The sequence below is a fragment of the Colletotrichum scovillei genome (assembly GCF_011075155.1).
Source record: "Colletotrichum scovillei strain TJNH1 chromosome Unknown Contig00004, whole genome shotgun sequence".
In the NCBI taxonomy this organism is placed as follows: domain Eukaryota; kingdom Fungi; phylum Ascomycota; class Sordariomycetes; order Glomerellales; family Glomerellaceae; genus Colletotrichum; species Colletotrichum scovillei.
The window spans coordinates 703,033-726,311 of NW_023336262.1; the positions used below are offsets into that span (position 1 = coordinate 703,033).

The 23,279-nt window shown below is 53.2% G+C and overlaps 7 protein-coding genes across 7 annotated transcripts; 4 read left to right on the forward strand and 3 right to left on the reverse strand.

Annotated features, from left to right (window-relative positions):
• Positions 1 to 217: 217 nt before the first annotated feature.
• Positions 218 to 1,213, forward strand: HER10_EVM0006069 (meiotically up-regulated 80 protein; the record flags this gene model as incomplete). The annotated part of the gene is made up of 1 exon (XM_035475666.1): positions 218 to 1,213. The coding sequence occupies one exon, from the start codon at positions 218 to 220 to the stop codon at positions 1,211 to 1,213; it is 996 nt and encodes a 331-aa protein (XP_035334994.1).
• A 2,210-nt stretch (positions 1,214 to 3,423) lies between these two features.
• HER10_EVM0011447 (uncharacterized protein) lies at positions 3,424 to 4,414 on the forward strand (the record flags this gene model as incomplete). The annotated part of the gene is made up of 3 exons (XM_035480880.1): positions 3,424 to 3,666; positions 3,697 to 3,862; positions 3,904 to 4,414. The coding sequence occupies 3 exons, from the start codon at positions 3,424 to 3,426 to the stop codon at positions 4,203 to 4,205; spliced, it is 711 nt and encodes a 236-aa protein (XP_035335373.1). The 3' UTR covers positions 4,206 to 4,414.
• Positions 4,415 to 4,628: 214 nt separating this feature from the next.
• On the reverse strand, positions 4,629 to 6,390 carry HER10_EVM0002793 (uncharacterized protein). Its single transcript, XM_035472488.1, has 2 exons — positions 6,239 to 6,390; positions 4,629 to 6,176 (listed from the first exon to the last, which is right to left on the reverse strand). Exons 1-2 carry the CDS (start codon positions 6,266 to 6,268, stop codon positions 4,761 to 4,763), a joined length of 1,446 nt encoding a protein of 481 aa, XP_035334751.1. The 5' UTR covers positions 6,269 to 6,390; the 3' UTR covers positions 4,629 to 4,760.
• Positions 6,391 to 9,360: 2,970 nt separating this feature from the next.
• HER10_EVM0011199 (uncharacterized protein) lies at positions 9,361 to 13,031 on the forward strand. The gene is made up of 4 exons (XM_035483141.1): positions 9,361 to 11,064; positions 11,128 to 11,628; positions 11,681 to 12,154; positions 12,204 to 13,031. Exons 1-4 carry the CDS (start codon positions 10,400 to 10,402, stop codon positions 12,517 to 12,519), a joined length of 1,956 nt encoding a protein of 651 aa, XP_035335356.1. The 5' UTR covers positions 9,361 to 10,399; the 3' UTR covers positions 12,520 to 13,031.
• Positions 13,032 to 13,438: 407 nt separating this feature from the next.
• HER10_EVM0012789 (splicing factor 3A subunit 2) lies at positions 13,439 to 14,772 on the reverse strand. The gene has a single exon (XM_035482174.1). The coding sequence runs from the start codon at positions 14,564 to 14,566 to the stop codon at positions 13,844 to 13,846; it is 723 nt and encodes a 240-aa protein (XP_035335484.1). The 5' UTR covers positions 14,567 to 14,772; the 3' UTR covers positions 13,439 to 13,843.
• A 1,189-nt stretch (positions 14,773 to 15,961) lies between these two features.
• HER10_EVM0013142 (uncharacterized protein) lies at positions 15,962 to 19,473 on the forward strand (the record flags this gene model as incomplete). Its single annotated transcript, XM_035482509.1, has 1 exon — positions 15,962 to 19,473. The coding sequence occupies exon 1, from the start codon at positions 16,231 to 16,233 to the stop codon at positions 19,471 to 19,473; it is 3,243 nt and encodes a 1,080-aa protein (XP_035335515.1). The 5' UTR covers positions 15,962 to 16,230.
• A 2,373-nt stretch (positions 19,474 to 21,846) lies between these two features.
• On the reverse strand, positions 21,847 to 23,085 carry HER10_EVM0005951 (uncharacterized protein). The gene is made up of 2 exons (XM_035475552.1): positions 22,707 to 23,085; positions 21,847 to 22,654 (listed from the first exon to the last, which is right to left on the reverse strand). Exons 1-2 carry the CDS (start codon positions 23,024 to 23,026, stop codon positions 21,871 to 21,873), a joined length of 1,104 nt encoding a protein of 367 aa, XP_035334985.1. The 5' UTR covers positions 23,027 to 23,085; the 3' UTR covers positions 21,847 to 21,870.
• Between the last annotated feature and the right edge of the window lie 194 nt (positions 23,086 to 23,279).

The following is a 23,279-nucleotide window of genomic DNA, read 5'->3' on the forward strand; positions in this document are numbered from 1 at the left end:
TTCAACCCTTGATGGCTATTCGCAGCTACTAAGGGCTCGTGTCACCAACCCTCAACCAATCGACACACCGACTTCCTTCGGCCTTGGATATCCATCGCTAGCTCGACGCGGCATTTCTCCCACTGCTAAGTGTCTCTTCCGAGTACATCGAGCAGTATCCCCAACCCGACAAAGATCTACGTTCGATCTTCGTCGGACTCCTCTCAATACCGCCATCATGCCCGGAGGTGTTTGTGCCGTCCTCGACTACGAGGTCGACCAAATGGCCGAGTTCGTTGCCGAGATGGCCACCCGCGTTGTTATGCCGCTGTCGACCACGGCCGTCACGCCCCCGTTCCGCAAGTTCGTCTCGCAGATCCTCTCATCGACGAGATTGCCCAAGAGCACCATTCTCCTCGGCATGAACTACCTGGCGAAGCGGGTCAACACCCTCAAGCAGAACAACCCCTCGTACACTGTACCCGAGGGACAGGTTTGGCGCATGCTGACTGTGTCCCTCCTGCTTGGAAGCAAGTTTTTGGACGACAACACCTTCCAGAACCGTTCTTGGTCCGAGGTGAGCGGCATCCCCGTCGCTGAGCTCAACGCTCTGGAACACGAGTGGCTTGAGCAATCCGGCTGGCGTCTCTACGTCAACCTGGATTACAGCGCGGACTACAAGGCCTGGCTCACCAGCTGGGATGAATGGAAGGTCCTCAAGGACCAGGCCGCGGCAAGAGTCACCCGCGAGAGACTCGTCCCCGCCATCGACACCAACATCAACAACAGATACGGTGGACGATCCTCCTATCATACGTTTGTTCAGCAGCAGGCGGCTGAATACGAGCGCTACGAGGCCATCAAGCGCAACGAGTTGGCTCACCAGCAAGCCTACGGCGGCAACTGGAACTGGCAGAATGCCCCGCTCACTCCTCCCGATTCTGGCTACGGCACGCCCGAGTACATTAATTCAGCCACTTCTGCCAACGCTCGCTACAACGATTGGTTCTCGCAGGCCGCCACCACGGGCCAGTGGAACACTCGCTATCAGCAGCCCTCGCACAACTACTACGGTCACCGCCACAACCAACAACACTTCCCTGGACACTATGGTTACCAGCAAACCATGTGGGAGCACGGTGTTGCGGAGTGTAGCTGTGCGAACTGCGTTGGTCCTACCAAGGCATCCTCGTACTTTGCTCACCCTACCTTTGGCCAGCCTGTGATGGGTTAAAGTTGTGGCGATTTCTGGCAGACTCACTCAATCGCCTTACGAACCTGGAAGAGATTTTTGCTATCGGAAAAGTTTGGGAGGTCTAGCGTCACCGGAGACGCGGACTTTGTTTTTTTTTTCTGGCATGAACGATACATTTGCATTCTTCAGATACCCTCTCACGACGAGAACCGAAAGAAGCGGTTATTTGACCGAATGGTCCACACGTCGGCATTCGACTTCACGACACGGGCACGTTTGCCCCATTCGATACCATTGCTACCATACGCGATTGATTTGGCTACTAGATTGTCTCGCAGCCACAATGCGTTTGGAGGTGGATGGTCACGACGCGCGGCTGCGACCCCTAATGACATATTTCTTTAATTCTTTCTCCCCTGGTATACGGATAAATTCATCACTGGCGTCTCACGGTCGCCACTCGCGATCCCAACGGAGTTTTCATTTCAATAGATTCTTTGGCTGTGTTTTTTTTTTGTGTGATGGTGGTGGTAGTCTGTTGGGAGTGGGCATTTGTCTCACTGCTCAATCTTCGTACATCGACTTATGGTTTCGATCGGTCATTACGCGCGACAGCAACTCTACGAGTTTCGATTACCGAGTCACCCGACGATTACCTACGCCAGCGACATCCATTTCCTTTGTGGCACGCCAGAGAGACCAACTTGTTTTTCTGTAATTCAACCTGTTTCGGCGACAAACTGGTTCTCTACCCCGGCTTGTATTCCGTCTGCGAAAGGCGGAAATTTTCAGCTCTCAATTCGACAAGACCTCACGGTCACCGGCGCTCGCCTTGTCGGCGCTGCCCCCTCAAAAAAAAAAATACGAAGTGCATCAAGTAAAGGGTACATAGGATCACATTTCACTTTACTGGCTGGCTTTGCGCGGGCATACGATTTTCTACTTGCGAGAATGAAAAAAAAGGGAGACTCAACATGGGGAGGTGTTTTGCATTCATGTTTACTGATCAAAAATGGGAGGCAAAGCCTTCAGGACGTGGGTATGGAGTCTCTTTTTCTTTTTACTTTGTCTGTTTGGCATTTCTTGTTCATTCGGCACGCTGGCCCGTCTCATTGCCCGGAAGGGACAATGTCGGAGGGCCACTGCTGTTTCTATGCCTTTTTACTGTTCATGACATTGTTAGACGTTTATTTTTTATTTTCTCTTCATGCCAACTTGTACCGGCATCCACTAGAGTGTTTGGGATCAGGGTCGGAGACATTCAGTCTATGGGAAGGCAGGTTATCTGCTCTTCGACATGTGGATGGTGATGGGAGTGGTGGTTTTACGGATATGAACCCAACGAACCAGACAGCCGTCGGGACTGGCGCTAGATTTGTATGTCGCCCAGTGGCCGCTGGCTAAATAGGCACATCGTCACGGGTATCGGGTACGCTATGATGTGAGTTACATCATTAGCAGGATTGGAAAAGTTTTCGCCGAAAGGACGAGATTGGAAAAGGAAAAATGGATGGAGCACACACGGCATACCCGCGGGCGACGACAAAGACATGGCCTACTTAGTGAAGACACTACAGTCCTAGACAACTAAACAAAATAACAAAACATGATGAAGCAAACACATCCGTCTCTGACGTTTCAATCGCGAATCTGGAGTGCTGTGAGAAGCTCATGTCGTAGGAGGAGGAATTGGGCGATGACTTGCAGTGGTGGTTGATGACCCAAGTGGCCAGGTTACTTTTGATTGGGCTGCTGCCCCACTCCAAAGTCGAGAGTGGTTTTCTGCTCCCTGATTCGCTCATTTGCCAACGTTCCTCCATCTTCTCAACTTCGACCTCGGCCTCATCCTCTCACTCGCTTGAGGCACTCACTCGCCCACAGACGTCTTCTTCAACCCCATCTTCCCTACTGAATCAGAGAAAGACTTTGGTGATAAGCCAAACTTTGTGGACCATTGTTTGACTGGAACATTTCCGTCATTTTGCCTAACGCCTGGCCCCCACTTTGAGAGTCTCTTACGAACACCTACCTCACTGACTAAGACGAGGGCGAAAAAAAGGCTGCTTTACATCGATTCAGGGAGCAAATCAACTCGGGCCGTTATTTCTCCTTTCCCCCTCTCTATTAGACGAAGGAGGATCCAACCCTTATTCTGCGCCTAGTCAGGATTCGAATATCGAACCTGGTGAGGAAGCAACTCTCAAGGCAGAACGGAAAGAGAGGGAAGAGGGAAAAGGCTACGAGAAACGATGTCGAGATTCGTATCGGCGGGGGCCATCAACGCCGAAACAGGCGAGGCCGTGACTCAAGATGCGACGGACAACACGACAACCACGAATACGAATTCCGGTGGTGGTGGGACCAAATCCGCCGCCGAAGCCAAAAAGAGCGCCGAGTGGGACCTCGTACAGAAGGAACTCGACGCGGAGCGCAAGCGTCGCGAGGAGGCGCGCGTGAAATCCGTCGAGGGCGGGGAGAAGAGCCTGTACGACGTCTTGCAGGCGAATAAAGCCGCGAAGCAGGCTGCGTTTGAGGAGGCGAATAAGATTCGGAACCAGTTCCGCGCGCTGGATGATGATGAGATTGGGTTTTTGGATGAGGTTAGGGAGGCGAAGAGGGCTGAGGAGGAGAGGGTGAGGAGGGAGACGGAGGAGGGGCTTGTTGCTTTTCGGAGGGCGCAGGGGGGTGGTTTGGGGTGAAGAGGGCTGGTGATGGGGAGGAGGATGTAGAGACGGATGCTGCGGCGCCTGTGGATGGGGGCGATGGCGGTGATGGGGAGTGGGCTGTTGGGCCTAGGAAGAGGAGGAGGAAGGAGAGGGAGAGGGGGTTTGGGGTGAAGAAGGAGAAGGGGGGCGAAGACAAGGTGGATGATAAGAAGATGGAGGATACGGCTGACGCTGAGAAGGGAGCCGTGAAGGCGAGTTCGACTGGAGCTGCGGCAACGGCTACGACTTCGACTACAGCTACGGCTGCACCGGTGAAGGGGAAGCTGAGTCTTGTGGCGTACGGGTCTGATTCGGATGATGAGTGAGAGGGGATAGGCCGATGGATCCTGGGACTTGTTGTTCCCATGCCAGAGCACTTAACGGGGTGCTATCGTCATGGAGGTGCTGCTTCATCTGTAGATATTGATACCTGCTTCATGCTTGGCGTGTTCTCTAGCTCGAGCAAGTACACAACTTATCCGCAAGAACCCACAGTCTCACGATGCAATGTGGACAGGGAGGGAGGATATCGGGGAAAAGAACATGGTGGAAGAAAGAGGAGTGTACAGTAATATTCGTACCAAGCGGAGCGTTCATAGCTTTCATCTTGGCCAATGAACCCATAGTCTATGATAACCTCCCGCGCTCCAATCCATGCAGCGAAAACATAAAAAGGGAGGAATATGGAAGAAGAAACGAGAAATGATAAGCTAGAATTACAATATGCTGTGAACCCCCGTTTACCCAATCGCTTTCTCTAGAGCTGTGTGGGGTGGTGGTCAAGATAGTTATACATCGTCTCCAACTCCTCTCCTCCGTCATACAGACAGAATGAGGGACGGACAGAGAGAGAGAGAGAGAGAGAGAGCGAGGAAAGGCTTTTACTCGTCGTCAATGTTTCCAACATTGGGCCCCTTACGCTCCTCGCCCTTAACGACGCTCCACCCCCACGTGCCCAACGACCGCAGCGTGCCCTTGATCCAGCCCTCAATCTGCGTCTCGGGGATGACAATCGCCTTTGCGCGCTCCTCGTCCTCAGCCCGGATCTCAAACCGCCGCATACGCTGCGCAATGCGCGAATCAATAACCATGGGCGAAGCCCAGATGCGCTCCTTGGTCTTCTCCTCCTCGTCGGCCGTCGCCTCGTCGACGGGCTTCCAGACGGATTTGACCCAGTCGCGTTCCTCGTGGACCAAGGCGCGTTGTTGCTCGTACGGCGTGGGGGCGGAGGAGTCATCTGCGGCGGTCTCGGGTTCGGCGTCGCGGTATTCGCGGGCGTGGGCGAAGCAGGCGGCCGCGACTTGGCGGCCTACGTCGTCTGCGAGCTGGCGGCGGTTGAAGAAGCGGCCCATGCGGGTGAAGGTGCCGGCGAAGCCGAGGAGGTGGGGGAACTGCACCGGTTCCGAGGGGGAGAATTCGGCGGGGAGGGTGGAGGGGAGGTGGGAGGCTGAGTAGTCTGCCGTTGTGTTGTAGGGAACGGGTTGGCGAGGGCGGTCTGATTTCTTTTCTTCTTCCTTGGGCTTTTCTTCCTCCTTCTTCTCTCCTTCCGCGGCACCACCCTCTGTTTCTGTTGATGTAGATTCTGAGGTCGCTTCTGATGCTGTCGGCTCAGGGGTAGAGACTACCTCCGGCTTGGGAGGCGGGTCGAGGGGACCGAGCCAGCCCTCGTGTAGGCCGCGAATGTACTCCTTCCACGCGTGACGCCCGATAACGATGTCGCCTCCGGGACCCTCGAACTCGGGTGTGTTGTTCTTGGCGCGGATGGCGTCGCGGATATTCTCCTCAGTGGGGAGCAGCTCGACCTCGGGCCTCTCCTCCCTGCTCCTGCGCCTCCGAATCTTCTCCGCTACGGCGGCGCGGACATCACCCTGCTGCCGGCCCTGGATAAAATCCCAATCCAGACCCGAGGCGGCGAGGATGGGCTTGACGTACTCGATAAAGTGGTCCTGCGCGACGCGCAAGCCGTCGCCGGGCGGTGAGGCGAGGATGACGGTGAGTTTGCGCGGCAGCTGAGAGGGATCGGTAACGGGTTCGCTGGCGAGCGGGGAGACGGCGGCGGCCCAGCGGGCTGTGGCGCGCTTCTTTTCGCGCTTGTCGTAGATGATGGCCGAGGAGATGGCGCCTGTGACGGAGAGGAAGATGAGCCAGTTGCGAGAGGGGAGGCGTTTGGGAGGGCCGCGGAGGCCCATCATTTGCCAGACTGGATTCGGTTTCGCGGCTTTGTAGCCTTCTGCGGCGGAGGTGGCTGTTGTTGTGGTTGTTGTCGCAGCGGTAGGAGCCGGTGCTTTCGGGGCCGCCTGGGAGATGCCATTGTCAGTTTGGAGGTTCGTGATGGTGATGGGGACCGTTGGATGCTTACCTCAGGCGGCGTGGGGTTCGAGTCCGCCATTATGGGTGTATATTAGGGGGGATGAAAGTATTTAGAAGTCTCCGTGTAAGACGATGTGGTGTCGCACCGAGAATGCGACTATAAAAATGGTGGCTCGCAATGCCTCGAGATGTCCTGTCCTACCTCAGGCCAGGAGAACTGAAGTGAGGTTTTTGGAAATTTTAGTCGCGATAAGAGCTTCGCCGAATTATCGGACCTATCTGTCCCTAAACGGCTTAGCGCAGTTAGAACACTGACCGCCTGCCATAAATGGAATAGTGTCCCAAGGGACGTACCGGGCGAGCTGTCACGGCATCTTCCTCTCCAGAGCCTCTTCTCCTACTATCAAAGCCAGGTACACCACTAAGTTGAAGATGAACTTCATATTCGCTTGAATTGGTGTAGAGAATTCCTTCTCATGTTGTCCGCTTAGATCCTGATCCCGGTAATTGACTGCCCCTGTGATGGGCGCTACACCGAGACCCACGTTGGTCCAGTTGTCTGGCGATCCCCGAAGAACAGTGGCAGATCTTGATGCATGATCGACTTATTGGACAATGACACTCCAAAACTCGCGATGGCAGGCAGCCGCAGAGCGGATGGGGCGTCGTCGGGCCGTGGTCATTGGGCGACGATGGTAGAGAGCATGGAGCTCAATCATGGATCACTAGGTAAACCTGATACAGGCACAGGGCATCACTTGAGCCCGGCGGCTGTCCTCCGACCAAGAGCTTCGTCATCCCAACCGAGAGCATAACGTGTGGCGGTGCGCTAGGCTTGTTGATTTCTCCTGTGCTGCTCACGAGATTCCGCCATACGAGGTTGAACGTGGTGGTTTGGGTGACAAGCGCGAGACACTGAAACCATGCATTGTGTGCTGTGAAGGGGGAACACGGCGTAATCGATAGACAGAGATGGTGCCAAGCTCACCAGGATGCTGGTGACATGCACCAGACCGTGGCATCGAGGACAGAAGAGCAAGAATGCCATGCCATGTATACGAGGACGAAGAGTGTAACGCTGCCATGTGCCACGGGATGAGCTTGTGAGCTTGTTCCTGTGACGGGTGTGACAATCGTATACGATTTGGAGCGGATGAGAGCGGGGCGGCAGGCGTTCGAAATGCTATTTATTGCTAGAGCCGTGTCTCACGGCGGCTGTACACGGCCGACGATGCCTCGTGCCGATGCCGAGCGTGAGCCAGGCTGTTGGGCTGGGTGGGTATGGTAGAGGACGACGACGACGACGACGCCGGACCGCTCGGTCAGGCATAAGTTGACGGTTGGCATACTTCAGCGGGGGTCAAATACTGTAGAATTCCTTCTTTGTCTTTAGCCATGAGAGAACCCTGTTGGAGCCTAGGGTCCAACCGTCCAAGTGACGTGCGGATGCGGGCGAGACGAGATGGCGACGGGAGAGATGAACTAGGTGGAAGGGATAGCCATGCTTGTGGGTTAGGCGGGCAGGATGCGTAAGTGATGCGACCGCTTGAGCTTTCCGAAGGGCTAACCGGTTTGACCATTCACATACGTAGAGAAACAATCCGAACTTTCAGGTTAGGCTGTCCGCGTCCGGTTGATACCCAAGTAACCTTGCGGCAAGGCACTTGACGTGCTCCGGTTGGAGAAGGGATGCGGCGAGATGCCGGAACGATGTTGCACGGAGAGAAGTGAAAAGCCAATCGCGGAGACGGAGACTGAAGATGGCGGTGGCACTTTAGTACGATCCAATGGGTAGTATCAAGCGAATGCTGGATCTCAGAAGGGGTCTCATGTGGTATGTCTGTTTCCCGGTGAAGAGGGGCGGTCATCTGAAGACTGAGGTTAAAAGGTGAGAGACGACTCGGAAACAGAGGCTTGAGATGCGGTAGTTGTAACAGAGTTTCCGCTGGGTAGTCGAGGTCCCCGTGGGAAAGTCAATGACTGAGTCGAGTGAGTCGGATTAGAGCTTCAGCTCCGGGGACTAGCTGTAGCATCCGGTACCCGATACGTTAGCGGGCCGAGTTCCACGATCCATGGCATACGATGATGTCGAATTGGACGTTGAGTCTGGAGCATCAAGATGGAATTCAAGAGTCGGTGAAAGGGGGAGAATAAGCGAGTTGTCGAGGTGCAAGTAGCTTTTCATAGTACGGAGTAAGGAAAGGTACATGTCGGCGGTCTCCTGCCAATTGCTTAGCACATCGTCCGCGCCCCTCCTTCCTCGTTGTTGTTTCCCGCCCCGCACGTTTTGTGGGTCCCGACAGAGGATGGAGATGTCTGGGAAGGAGCTAGAAATGCAATGCAGCAAGATGTAGACAGTGCATGGCATAGGTATTTACCAACGTGCTGTGAGTTTAAGCAATGCACATTCAAGGCTGTAGCGAACAATACTTACGGATAGACTGCTAGGAACCTAAGTGTACCTTACAAAGTAGCGAGTGTCATCCTCACAAGGCATAAGGCCAGATGCCAAACCTCCAAGTGGAGGAGGTGCGGCGGAGGCATATCCAGAATCCCAGTGGATGCAGCTCCGACCCCACCTCACCCCGCTCATCGGCCACTCACAGCTCGGCATTGGCTGAATCTCAGGGGTACTTGGGGTCCAGCGAGGCCCCTCGACTTTCAAGGCCGCGGCGCCGCCCCCCAAGTGCCCCCTCCCCTGAGTTCTCAGATCCCCGCCTCGCCTCAGGTGCTGGTAGTGTAAATTTGTACGTAGTAAGGTACCTTAGTATGTTGCTCGTGGCAGGTGCGGCGTGGTTTCTGTTCTGTTCAGGAGGTCCCTTCCCGTCACCCCGTCTGGTCTTGCCCTTTTTCTTGCTGCGACGGGCTGCATGCCTTCCTTCAAAAGTTAGGGGAAGGAACATCCTACGACACTGACGTTGAACCCAATTGCATTCCTTCCTTCCATCCAAGGCCTACACAGTACCTATATACCTACCTTACCTACCTTAAGTACCTTAATAGGTAGTTGACAGCGGAAGGTACCTGCTACCTCCTGCCTTTCCACTGGAAGTCCTTCCTGCATCATGACTCTGCTCCACCTCACTGCCGGGGCCGCTTCGCAGGTGTCCGTACCGTCCCTCTATGCAGTGTGCACCCCATCGTCACCCCTCCTCCTTCCCCCCTCCCCTCCCATTCTCAGACCGACCCCAAATCTCAAGGCCTCCATCAAACCTTGGAATCAGCCTATTCGTGCCTCCTTTGTACCAAGTCCTCGACCGCCTCCGCGTGTGAGTGCTGAGAGCAAAGTACAGAGTACATTCCAAAATACCAAACACCAAAAACCACGTTATTTCATACACATCCAATACCTTAGGTACCTTACCGAGTGCCTCGCCCAACATCAGCTATCCTGCCGGTCTCGTGACTTGAACCTCTCTCTCTCTCTCCCGTCCCTCCTCGACACCTCGACGTCTGCCAGCTTTACCTTTCCTCACCTCGCTCAAGCCACGAGGTGCTTCAACCTATCGCCTCCTGTTACCTGTATACACCGACTACACATAGCTAGCTTCCTACCTAGCTCTGCCCGGTAGTCGTTGTTCTCGCCCTGCACTTCTGGCACCGGGGAAATTCCACCCCTTGGAGCATCAAGCCCCTCTCCGCCACCTCTGCACCTTTTTGCTCCATCGGCAAGCGCCCTATCAACAAATCCTCGCCTCCTACCCCTTTTTTTTGCTGGTAAGCATAAGGATAGACAAACAAGCTTCCTCGACCGCCTTTACACTACATTCACTCAACTTGCCAAGGTATGTGGTGATACTCCAACCTCCAGATATCATAATCTTCACGTCCTGTCCCCATCCCTGGCCTATCCTCTCACTCACTAGGGCACGCACTTACCATTCATCAAGTTCCAGTGGGTTGCGAGGACCTCCCATCCACTCACCCGCCCACCGCAATCTATTCTTCTCGACTTCCGCCCCGGGGGACGACCCCAATCCATCCAACCACCCGCCTTGACCCTGCGCACTGCGGCTGCAACCTTCCCATCTCCTTTAGCAGCCTCCCCGCCGTCTACCACTCTAGTCGTTGCCTCACTTCCACGGTCCGCTCGCCCATAGCACTGTCAATTAAACTGCCACTTTGCTAGTCGCCCGCACAGCCTGCGCAACTACCAACCCCTACCCGCACACGACGTGCCCCCCCCGAGTCAAGACGAAACTTCTACACAATGGAGGGTAATAATAACCGTCTCTACCTCAACATCGGTAACCAAAACGATCGTCTGGGTCCTGGCGGCGACCGACAATATCCCACCACGCCTTCTACCTTTCCTCAGCCCGTCTTCCCTCACCAAGGCCAACAGCAGCAGCAGCACCAACAAGCCGGCGGTATGCAGCACCAACAGCAGCAACACCCGGGGCAGCAGCAGCAACAGCAGTATGCGACCGGTTATGCTCAACAGGGCTACTTCCACCCGAGCCAGCAGCAGGGTCAATATCCTCCCCAGGGTCACGGCGACTACAATGCGGGCTATCAGCCTCGATCCAACACCCCGGGGACCAATGATCCCAATGTCGGTCTCGCCCACCAATTCTCTCACCAAAACCTAGGCGGTGCTGCTCGGGCGTCGCCCTACGGTTCCCGTGGGCCCTCGCCCGCTCAAAGACCTCGCACTGCCGGTGCTTCGGGACAGACGCCTCAGGGTTACGGACACTATGCGACGCCGCCGATGCCGAACCAGCAGGCAGCTCCCGTCGAGGTCTTTGCTCCTGCTCCTGAGCGGCTCTACGAGAAGTACGGCCCGAACGCCAATAACAACCAGAAGAAGTGTACCCAACTGGCCTCCGATTTCTTCAAGGACAGCGTCAAGCGTGCCAGAGAGCGCAACCAGAGGTGAGTGCAGGACATAGACTTTCCAGCTCGAATGCCGGCACGTACTAATCTCTCGTTACACAGACAATCCGAAATGGAGGTGAAGCTTTCCGAGCCTGGCCAGAGCCAGCAAAGACGCGAGCAGATTTGGTCCACGGCCGGTCGCAAGGAGGGCCAATACCTGCGATTCCTACGAACCAAGGACAAGCCCGAAAACTACAACACCATCAAGATCATCGGCAAGGGTGCTTTCGGAGAAGTCAAGCTGGTCCAGAAGAAGAACGATGGCAAGGTGTACGCTATGAAGTCTCTGATAAAGACGGAGATGTTCAAGAAGGACCAACTCGCCCACGTCCGTTCCGAGAGAGATATCTTGGCCGAGTCAGACAGTCCCTGGGTCGTCAAGCTCTTCACGACCTTCCAGGACTCTTACTTCCTGTACATGTTGATGGAGTTCTTGCCTGGAGGTGACTTGATGACCATGCTGATCAAGTACGAAATCTTCTCCGAAGACATTACGCGCTTCTACATTGCCGAGATCGTGCTTGCGATTGAGGCAGTCCACAAGCTAGGCTTCATTCATCGGTAAGTCAAATGGTGTCGGTAAGCTCAGAGCCCGCGAAGCTGACAGGCCCAGTGATATCAAACCCGATAATATTCTACTGGACCGCGGAGGTCATGTCAAGCTTACCGATTTCGGACTCTCGACCGGTTTCAACCGCTTGCACGACAACAACTACTACCAACAACTGCTGCAGGGCCGATCTAACAAACCGCGCGACCGTAACTCTGTTGCCATTGACCAGATCAACCTTACCGTCAGCAACAGATCCCAGATCAACGATTGGCGTCGGTCGAGGAGACTGATGGCCTATTCCACAGTCGGAACGCCCGATTACATCGCTCCCGAGATCTTCACAGGTCACGGCTACACCTTCGACTGCGATTGGTGGTCCCTAGGCACCATTATGTTTGAGTGTCTGGTTGGATGGCCCCCCTTCTGCGCTGAGGACAGCCACGACACATACCGCAAGATTGTCAACTGGAGACAAACGCTGTACTTCCCTGATGATATCCAGCTTGGTGTGGAAGCCGAGAACCTAATTAGAAGGTGAGCAAATCTAAGAACGGAGGTAGTCCAGGGTACTGACATGGGGCAGCTTGATCTGTAACACAGAGAACCGCTTGGGTCGCTCGGGCGCCCATGAAATCAAGCAGCACTCATTCTTCAGAGGAGTTGAGTTCGACAGCCTGCGTCGCATCAGAGCTCCTTTCGAGCCTCGCTTGACTTCAGCCATCGATACCACGTACTTCCCGACCGATGAGATTGACCAGACTGATAACGCCACGATTCTCAAGGCTCAGGCCGTTCAGCAAGCCCGCTCGGGTGTGCCAGCGGTGGTCGAGGAGTCTCCCGAGATGAGCTTGCCCTTCATTGGATACACCTTCAAGCGGTTCGACAACAACTTCCGATAAGCGCGATAAGCGCATTGTTTTGGTGGCCAGCTTATTGCGACTCGCTCCCAATCTTGGGGATTACCGATGCCGAGCAAGACGTGGAGACCCGGAGGACTAGGAGACTATCAGTGCTTTGCTGGCGACTCCATTTTGCCTACTGCCAACCCAATACACCCAGATTCTTGTTTCACAAGATTTGCATTTCCCGTTTTTTTGTTTTCAATCACTGCATACAGGGCGTTCACTCGCATCAAAGACACCAAGTCGCACAAATCATGTAGATGGGAGGGGGAAACCGAGATGTTGTCTTTCAGGGGGTATGTAGTCGAGACGGCCGCGGATGACTAGAGTTTTCATTATGAGAAGCATGATGAAGGAAACAGAGAGTAGGGGCAGCGTGAGGAGGGGATGTCAGGATGTACTGGTAATGCTGGATCTATCAGTGATGGATGACATTATGGGATTCAGAGAGTCATAAGGACGTCTGGCAACGGTGGAGTGGTAGATGCAATGCAGACGATGCATTTGAGAACAAGACTTGAGACTTGATGATTCATGATGTTTGTGGTTGATTCACTGTTGTCTTTATCGGCAATAGATGGTGTATCTACATGTGTATGCTGCCTTCGGGCATGGTAGGTTGTTTAATCACGAACTCCTCACCATACTTTCATTCCACTTCGGCACAGGCGAAAAGCGGACTGTAGGTCCACCGTCTAGGAAGTGCTGGACGCCTCTTCCTCTCCTACAATCTTTGTGAGCCCCCATCGGGATTCCGACTTTGCATTGTCTGACAAAAGTCACTTGTGGTCGGATTGCATCCATTGTCGATGGGTCAACATTCTGTCTGTTCCGTCCTATTATTGGTACTCGTTTAATGAGATGCCTTCACAGGAATCTCTGAAAGTGCCTCGCAAGGCAAAAGTTTTTATAAAGTCTTGATCTCAGTGCCACGTCGAAACCTCTGTTCAAGGCTAACGTCAGCTCTTCTTTTTCCCTGCTCAAGGGCCTGATGAGCAAAAATAAATCTTACAAATTTTCTCCGTCTCGAAGTACCTACGCCCAACGCCGTGATATGACACCTCCTGATGCCACTGAAATTGGTCCGTACAGGCCATTGTTGACCAACTTGACCCAGAAAACAACTGCTTGCTTCAATGCTGTCCAGGGCACGAACCCGGATCACTATGAGAGATCGTCTCCTGGTCGTCCCTACATCTGAGGGAAGCAGGGCTTCCTTCCCGTCATGCCACAGATAACCCTCCCGTCATGTTGTGTTATACAACCCGTTTCTGACACCCTTTGCGCCAACAACAAACGCAGCTCTCCCTTCCCACCACTTTCACCTCCGCGTACCAGGCGCCGCAACATACCTCTCCTCGCGCTCCGACATGAACATGACCTGCAGCCAATACTCCTTCGCATCGGGATCCCAAAAGCTAAACTGCTTATCGTCGCGCTTATCCAGCTCGCGCGCGGGGATCTTGAACCCGCACGTCTCGTACGGCTCCGCCGCCACCAGCAGGTACTGGAAATTCTTGTCCGGCTCCTCGATGCGCTGCGTGAAGGCGTTCATGACCTGCCACTTGGGCTCCACGTCGGGCGCAATGTCCGGGTACTGAAGCTGGAACAGCAAGCCCTGCTGACGCGTGATCGGATCGCGGATCTTTGTAATCTTGTACCCCGGCCGTCCGATCTTGATCAGGTTCCGCCGCGCGCCTCCCGCGCCGAAGCCGGCGCCGACGACGCCGACGGGTAACCCCGTCGCCGGGTCGATGTTTTGTTTTCCTTCCTTTTGTTCGCGGGCGGCGCGGCGGGCGAGGTTGGTCTGGTGTTTTTTCCCCTGGGTGTGGGCGAGGTAGGAGCCGTCGTTTTGGTGGACGGTGAGGCAGAGGCGGCACTCGAAGGAGCCGACGTGGTTTTTGAAGAAGTAGGGGTCCTTGTCGAGGTCGATCGTCTCGAGGGCGAGCTTGCGGAGGCGTTCGCGGCGGTCTGCGTTTGTTGCGCTGAAGGAGGCTACGCCGCCGCCGCCGAATTTGGAGCCGGCGCGGTTTTGGTAGTCCATCTTTGTGGTTTATGGGAAGGTGTTTCGCGATGTGGAGGGTTGGTCGTGGGTTTTTGGTGGTTGAATTGAAGATTTTCGAGGTAGGACTTCTTCGCTATGGTATGGAAAGGCTTTCCTTGGAGTTGGAGTGGTGTAGAGGAGTCGAAAAGGCGGTGGCCTGGTTGTGGAAGGACCAGTATGGAAGGCTGAAATCAGCTAGATAGGAAAATGCGACAAGAGCTTGGAGTCGCGAAAAGTAAAGGTCCACTTCTGTTCACCTCGGTGAATCCGACACCAAAGCGGAGCCAGAGATTCTCCGGCCAATTTGATGTGGCCCGTGCACCGGTGAGCTCGGTCAGCTACCATAAGTTCACGACTTCACACGGCCCGTCCACTTACACCAACTTGCAACAAACAACAATCGCCACCCTTCCCGTACCCCTTTGTCGATATTTCACTCCCGGAACCTCCAGAATCCTCACTTTCCGCTCTTTTCATTTGATTGAGGGCTCTATTCTTCAACCATCCGGGGGCGTGGCGCAATGGTAGCGTATCTGATTCCAGTCCAGAAGGCTGTCCGTTCGAGTCGGGCCGTCCTCAACTCACCTTTTGCATTTTTGAAGATTTGATCAAATTCAAGCTTCAGTTGAAATTTATGTATTTAGAGAGTCTCGTTTGAATCGGCGGAACATCTTGGTTGGTGATCACGGCTGGCCGGTGAGAGGTGCACCGCGGAGTATCTAAGTGAAATTTGACAGCAAGGGGCTGTCAATCTTTGGTCATCATGTATTCCGCACTAACTCAAACATCGCACAAATCACTGCGTCAAATCATCAATCGAAGTTGGTAAGTTGCAAGATCGACTGAACCTTTCTTAGCTCAAGAGACTTGGGACACACAATCGTCGAGTAAAGGAGCTATTTTCAGACCCGTTCACAAGGTGTCATATCCAAACGAAAAAGAAACTCCCCAAGATTTTCGCCAAGACCACAAGACTGCCGAGGAGAACGCAAGTGGAATTCAAGTGCCGGACACCCTGTGGCCAAGCATCACACACCGATTGAATTCCCATGATTGTCTCAAGATATGTTCCAGCCTGCAGACTGTGGCTTTTCCAACATGCTGTTGCCTTCCTCAAAGCCAATGTAACATGGCGGCTAAATTGAAATAGATTCCACGAAATCATCAGCTCGATGGCAGCATCTCTGCGTGATGTTGGCAGTCTGTGATGCAGGATGGAGGCACAACTGCACAACCCCGCACTGCCGCAATCCAACATTCAGCTTTGTAACGGGGGCCAATTGACTCAGGCACGACAATCTTGCATCCTGATATGTTACACGATTTGATGCAGCGGACGCACACACTTTTGGAAGGTCAGCTTATGTTTTTGCTGGCGCAGTATTCAGATTGGTCGCCTTCTCGAGGAGGCAAAGGATCCTCCCACCGGCTGTCTTATGCGACACCAAATAACAGCAATGAAGCCAGCCTGATGGTTGATCGCCACCATTGGAGGTCCGATTTTTTGGGAGAAGGTGCGCTGTTGCAGCCCACTCAGTCTCGATGAGTCTGACTTGTTGGAATCCAGCCCACACCCGTCAACTGTTCTGAGGTGACTTTTAGATAGACCTCTCTGATTTCTGCTGTGGGTAACGTTGCTATCAACGTGGTTTTTTATAAATTAGATGCCCACAGCCACTCAAAGAGCCACTTGTTTCATGATATGCCTCGATAACCCGTCGTCATTCAACATATGGTTTGGATCTAGATTGTTCGTCACTATGGCCTTCAATTTCGATCGATTTCGAAAGAAAGTCAGCACCCAAGACAGCTTCCATGTGGACGCCGGTGGCAGCTCAAGCCGTCCATCCTTGGAACCAGCAGGGTCATCTTCTTTTCTGAGCAACGCCAGCAACAGAAGCAAAAGCCCCGACGACAGGCCCAGCGGCTCGCGCATTCACCCTGGCAGTCTCTCAAAGGACCCCAGTTTCACCACAAGCATTCGAGACATGGTTATTGGTGATAAGAAGCCCAAAGGAAACGCCCCTGCCTCAAGCTGCAAAACTTGCTCCGTCCTGGGCTTTGAGGAGTTTTGCCAAAGCAACACTATACCGACGGCGAATTCATGGGTTCTCGATCTCGAAGACGTCATAAAGAACTATAGGAAGAAGAAATGCAACTTCTGCAGCCTGCTTTTCGAAGCGATATGTGCTCATGATCCCTTCGAGCACCCTGCCATCAAAGAACACATGCCCCAAGCATTTATTGGTTGGAGCTTCGGGGAATGGGCCGAGAGCCTTGACTGGAAGCATAAGATTCCTTGGTCGAGTCAGCCTTTTGGGAGGGGTCGCGATGTCATTCACCTCGAGCTGGATGCGAAAGACAGCCAGGTGGGAGATAAGATGGGATGGACCACCCACGATCCGAACACAGTTCAGAAAGATCTGGCATTCGCGACCGAGGTGGCAATCGCCAATACTGCTGTTCATCATGCCATTGAACAATCTTCAAAGTCGGGTGATCCAGATACGGCCCGGATTTTTGAGGCTGTACGTGGAGTTCTACCGGCGGTTGTAACACTGGTTAATCGAGCGGACAACAAGTTGCCTGTTGGCATCTCAGTGCAGACAACTGACGCCCAAGATGGATCTGGCGTAGGTCTGTTCGTCATCGGGGTCTGGGGTTTCGGGTGTGGGCCAAAGCCACCACTGTCTTGCTTGGTCACTTTCAACCTTCGTGTAGCAGCGTCATACCCCGTCCAAGCCGCTAAATGCAGCCTTCGCTACGGCAACATCATTGGCAGCAGGATCAACGTGGAAGATGACTGCCGGAGCTGGATGATACACTGCCTCGAGAATCATCTTGATGACTGCGACAAGCCGGCATGGGCATGCAATCTCCCTGCTCCAGCAGGGGAGCATTTCCGACTGGTCGACGTCAAGAATGAACGTGTCGTACGCTTCGAGAAGCCGCCGAGATATGCTGCCCTCTCCTACGTTTGGGGAAAGGAAGGCAAAACAGCACTCAATCTCCACGTAACAAACCTAGCAGACCTCAGCACATCAATCAACAATCGTGACCGCACTGTTGCCAAAACAACCCGCGACGCCCTCGAAGCTACAAAGCGTCTTGGAATCGATTACCTTTGGGTGGATAGTCTATGCATCATACAGAAAGACAAAAACGGGCGTGACGACGAACCTGCTCGCTTGTCGCAAATCCATCAGATGGACAGAATCTTTGGGCATGCTCAGATTGTCTTGGTTGCTGCGGGAGGATCTCATGCGGACGTGGGATTAGCGGGCGTGTCTCAAAGTCGGATTTCGGGACAAATCGCCAGCGAAGTTATTCCTGGCGTCAATGTTCTGCTCCCAGTCCAATATCCTCCGACATACGGAAGATGGGATACCCGAGCTTGGACACTCCAGGAGAAGCTTCTCTCTAAACGAATGTTGGTTTTCACGGAGAACCATGTCAGCTTCCACTGCAAGTTCGGTGTTCTGCGCGAAGATCTACCAGCTATTCAAGCTGGAAACATACCCCCTCCGATCGCTCCTTTGGCGCCGCCGAAAACGCGGCAAGATGTTTTGACGGCTACGAAGTGGGATGGGACACCTGTTATTCTAAGGTCACCCCATTTCACGCAATATGTGAGAATTCTGGAACAGTACACGAGTCGAGGCATAACAGACTCAGCGGATGTCTTGAACGGTGTAACGGGACTGCTCAATGTCTTGGGGGCTACCAGCAACCCTCGGGGTAGAGACATCAACGGCGAATCTTTGTGCATTCCGGGATCCACCACAGTTCGACAGAAAGAGAGTACACTCTACGGTCTCCCTGAAAGACTCCTTGACCTCGCCCTTCTCTGGCAACCACCCGCGAGTGAGCAGGTTCATCTGGTTAGGCGCCATTTGGGTAAGACCGATAGAGGAGCTTTCCCCAGCTGGTCATGGGCTGGATGGGAAGCACATCCGACGACTTCAAATGGCTACGCCACAGAGACTCACCCAGGAGTTCGTTTTGAGGAGCCATTCTGGGTTTCCAGCTACAACGATCTATGTCTTCGAAAGATTATGGCATTTGGACCCGAAGCTGAAGAGCGCTACAGGCCATTGATAACATGGTACAAAATTCAGGAAGAGAGTATCCAGGAAGCAGACTCCCATACAAAAACGAAAAGACGACCTGTCGCCTCAAATAAGCCGGATCACTTGCGATCATCAAACGTGAGAACTCAGTTGAGCAACAGATCGTCCGAAGTTGATGTTAGAAGCAAGCTTTCTCTTATGCCAGTGAACAGCAATGGCTTGGGGATTGTTCTCGACGTGCCAGACGTAGCGAAAGGGCTCCTAGACCAAGCTCTGAAACTACCTACAACACAGACTTCGTCTGCCCCTGTTGGTCACAGAGGAGCAGCTCTTCCCCAGATCCCGCAGCATCTTCTCAAGGCACACTGTCTTGTCTGCGTATCACAGGTTGCGCAGTTTACCATGCATGCCATCGACAAGGCTCGTACAGAAATCCTTTGGAAGCAAAAGCAGAGACCCAACAGCCGATTCGAGATTCCCAAAGAGAATCAAGACATGAGCACTGGAGCACAAGACCCAGAACTCGAGATCGCCAAGGAGTTGCTCATTACGGAAGCTGAGATACGCGGCAAAGATGATGAGGTCGCTGGATTTGTGATTCCCACCAACAGCAAACAGTCAATACACCTGAAGGCGTTTGATTTTGTTCTCCTTTCGGAGTCTCAGTATTGGGGTAACGAGAAGAGAGTGGACGTGAACGGCTTTCCGCTTTACAACGTCATGATGGTGGAGTGGGATCATGGAGGCAAGACTGCTACTCGTGTCGGACTTGGCAAGATACAGAAAAATGCTTGGATGGCAGCAAATCCGGCTTTAAGAACGGTGATACTTGTTTAGATATCGGAAAGATAGGCCAGGCTCGCTATCCAGTCATTGATGTTGGCTAGTTTGTGGTGTTTAAGGGCAGGAGACCGAAAAGCCCTAGTCAAATGCCATGTCTGAACATTTACAGTCGATTAACAAATATCCCGGGTCGAAAACCATTCCTATCGGGACTTTGATACTGAGCCACTTGAATCTATGGTGAGAAGAAGCCATGCGTAAGGCGCAAGGCGCATCCACTGGAGAAGGCAGACTCCAAAGCTGCCTGAAGTACAGGACGTATCAGGAGCTAAGGCTCTTTCGGACGGCGGAATAGCATAAGGCAGTCTTCTCAAAATGACAGAAGACAGACAAGAGTGTGCCACGTATGCTTGTTTTTCTTTGGATAATGAGAGAGCCTTGCTCTATTGCGGCGCGGCGGCGCAGCAGCTTACGCGAGCTCAATCTTCGATCTTACGCATAGAGCAGGGCTCCAACACCCCCGTGCCTGACTACTTACACTTCTCATGCCAAGGTATAGAGCGCGCTGCGCCCGCAGGCTGGGGTTTCCTATATTGTTGATTTCCTCACACACACAGCTTTTCTCAGTGCTCGACAGGTGGCGATACACATGGTGGTTGCAAGTCACACCTTGACCGGTGGGTTTCCGCATGCTTGACAACAAGTTCCTTAGGCCACCGAAGAGCCTGATAAGCTTTACTGAACTCCTTTTACTTTCAACCCTGCACGATATAAGGTGGAATTACACTTCACATCGCCTCTCTCCCACTCGAAGCTGCCATAGCTCACTTCGCGAAATACAACCCACAACGATCGTTCCGGCCGGGCCTCAGAATCATATGCCCCCGGACTTGAAATTTTTCAGCATGGCAGATGGACTTGACAGCATTACTAGGTGGCAGATACCGCCATCGGATCTGACTTGGGACATTGACGCGAACTGTCAGCTGTTTGCAGACTTTGCAAACAACATTATCCGGAGATCCTCGGAATACTCTATGTGGGACTATTGTGCGATTGATCCTGACGCACTACGTGCCTACGTACTTTCCTCACTACCGCCTGATCTTCAGGAAGCTGCTACGAATGCTACATCATCTGATATTACACTGTGGTATATGCTCGGTTGCGACTATGCCGACTTGCAAAACGATTGCAATAGTGAGGCTTGCCGTAGCGCAGTCAATTTCAGAGATGCAGTGTTTGGTGGAGTGACAATGCCACAATTCTGCGTCACGGAATTACGGTCACGTCTCGGGATGCAAGGTAATGCTGACATTGCCGGTATCGGAGTAAGTTACACGACAGAGGCTCACTACTTCACATCTGATTCTGACCGATGCAGGTTGCAATATCATTATGCATTGAGGCCTTTCTTGTTATCGCATTTTTCACATCCCACATGGCCGATATTATCCGGGATCATGAGTCATCGTCTTCATCACCTCCTTCTAGAGTCAGAAACGCTCTCAGAGCAGTCTTACCAGCTTTTTATTGGAGCTCTGTCATTCTCAACTTGGGTATAGTTGCTGCATCTCTTAGGACTGCTACTGTTGTATCAGGTGATGATCAAACCGAAGCACTGATCAACTGGCGGAACGGCGGATCATTAAGCCCTTACGATGTGCAGCTTGCAGCTCTGGTGTCAGTGTTCAGTTTCCAACCAACTTTCATGGCTGGCTTGATGCTTGCTGTATCGGGAGAACGGAGGCGTGTTACACTGAATCTCGCCATAGTTCCTGTGTTAGGACTGCTTTTGGTGCCCCTTCTCTACATGACAATGACATGGATTTCTGTGTTCCCCAGGATGGTCGCCAGTCTGTTGACTGATGAGTTCGACCCGTCCTATATCAACTCAGTGGCGAAGAACACAGTTGTTGTTTCTGATTGTTTAACTTGGGCAATGCTTGCTATCTGTGGGATCAAAGTCACAAGCAGCTTTGCAAATCGCCTTATGTCGAGAAGACCGAGGCGAGAACCAAAACCCCTGAGCAGTCAAATAATGATTGGGGTCTACCTGATTCAACTGGTATCGATAATTACGATGTTGATCTCGCTCTATGTCTTCTTCTGGCTTCGAAGCATCACGATTGGACTTGGAGATGGTAACGATCCTCAACTTGACTGGGGATTTGGTCAGATTTTGGCCCTGACAACCTGGATCCCTGTGATAGTTGATTTCGTCTATACATACATTGGTAAGTCCATGTCCTTTCTGACTGAAGAACTGCACTTCAGACTAACCGAACTGAATTATAGTTGGGATGAGAAAGGGTCTCGAAGGCCATATGCCTGGTGACTATAGCGTAGTTCCCACGGCAGATCTCGAAGATCAGGATAGCCCTCCGGAAAACCACATGTTACAACCTATGGCTGACAGTCAAACGTCCCCAAGTTCCGGCTCGGAATCTCTCAACCAGTCTTCTTCTTCCCGTCCGCGCTTCTCAGAACCCGCACATCCCTTCCCCAAACAACAGCCAGCGCCGCTCCGCCAGGCCCAACGACGGCACTCCACATGACCAACTTACCCAAGTCCATCACAACCTGCCCGACGCCCTTCGTCTCATACGCCAAGTAGACAATCCAGCTCCACGTCGCCAAGGAAGCGCAGTACGTATCCCACTGCAGCAAGTCCAAGATACCCCTCTCCAGCGAAACCATCTTCACCTGAGACCACGGCGAAGTGGGACGAAGAATCTGCACCATTGACTCGAAAGCGGTCTCTGAAGCCCAGTCCGCTTTCCAGAAAACATAACCGATGACGCCGTAGGTCGTGACGGCAACAACAGAGAGGGCGTAAGCGTAGATCCTGCGGAAATCATTAATCTTCGTCAGCGGCCTCGACTTTGCGGCTGAAGGGACCACGCCAAGGGCGCCGATGAGTTGGGCAAAGATCAACTGCCAGATGTCGGACCAGAGGGGGAAGGCCTGCCAAACGGCGAGGAGGATCTCCTGGGTGCGCGGAGTGATGATACTGGGGCTCGGGAGCGCTGCGAGGAGCGTCGGGATGAAAGCGCCAAAGGTGAGGGAGCCGATGACCGCGCGAGCTTGGACTGGGTCGATGGAGATTGCGGCTGCGAGTTCGTCTGGTGTTAAGGACCCTGGGATCGGGGAGGTGTAGAGGTATGCGAGGAAGTAGAGGGGTAGAGTGGCGCCGAAGGTTATGAGTTGCCAGAGCATTCCCCAGGAGGTCGTGCTGTTCACTTGTTAGGGCTGGCTTCTACTGAGGTTGTCAAGGACGAACTCACTAGGAGACCAGTCTTTCTCGATTTCCGGCTCTCAGACCTTCAACTTGAATGAGAACATGCACGGCGAGCAGTTGGCCGGCCATGAAGATTGAGAACAAGGTAAGATTCGGGTCATTGCCGTCAAGGATGGGCTTGAAAAACCGGACGAGCATAGTGAGTAGGCTGTCCAGCGGCTTCAACGTGGTGAACGTAATCGGCTCTCCGGCAAGGGCCGACTCTGTGGAGCCCATAAGGCCATTGGTTACGGAGAGGTCGTAGATTGCGACCTTGGCTAGATAGAAGATGGATATGAACACGGCGGTGAATACTGGCCGAGACATGTTGGCTATATTTGTTGATGATTGGAGATGCGATGAAGTATTTGGTGATGAGAGAATGGAGTCTTTACGGTTGATCGTACCGGACCCGAGTGGAGTCATCCTGAGGTTAATCTCACCGTAGATCCCGGCGATCAGCTGATCGACGCAACTCATCTGAAGTTGTACCCGTTCACATCCTCGGGAAGCTACTATATTCCCTCGGCAAGAAAAGTCATAGCATCTCACTTGATGGGTCTCATTGGCTAGCTCATCG

Excerpts from the sequence above, each read along its gene's own strand:
- HER10_EVM0012789 (XM_035482174.1), bottom strand. The coding sequence starts at position 14,566 with ATGGACTACCAAAACCGCGCCGGCTCCAAATTCGGCGGCGGCGGCGTA.
- HER10_EVM0011199 (XM_035483141.1), top strand. The coding sequence starts at position 10,400 with ATGGAGGGTAATAATAACCGTCTCTACCTCAACATCGGTAACCAAAAC. Across the intron at positions 11,065-11,127 it reads GCCAGAGAGCGCAACCAGAG|ACAATCCGAAATGGAGGTGA; the intron begins GTGAGTGCAGGA and ends CTCGTTACACAG. Across the intron at positions 12,155-12,203 it reads GCCGAGAACCTAATTAGAAG|CTTGATCTGTAACACAGAGA; the intron begins GTGAGCAAATCT and ends GACATGGGGCAG.
- HER10_EVM0002793 (XM_035472488.1), bottom strand. The coding sequence starts at position 6,268 with ATGGCGGACTCGAACCCCACGCCGCCTGAG. Across the intron at positions 6,177-6,238 it reads CGAACCCCACGCCGCCTGAG|GCGGCCCCGAAAGCACCGGC; the intron begins GTAAGCATCCAA and ends GGCATCTCCCAG.
- HER10_EVM0005951 (XM_035475552.1), bottom strand. The coding sequence starts at position 23,026 with ATGTCTCGGCCAGTATTCACCGCCGTGTTCATATCCATCTTCTATCTA. Across the intron at positions 22,655-22,706 it reads CGAGAAAGACTGGTCTCCTA|CACGACCTCCTGGGGAATGC; the intron begins GTGAGTTCGTCC and ends ACAAGTGAACAG.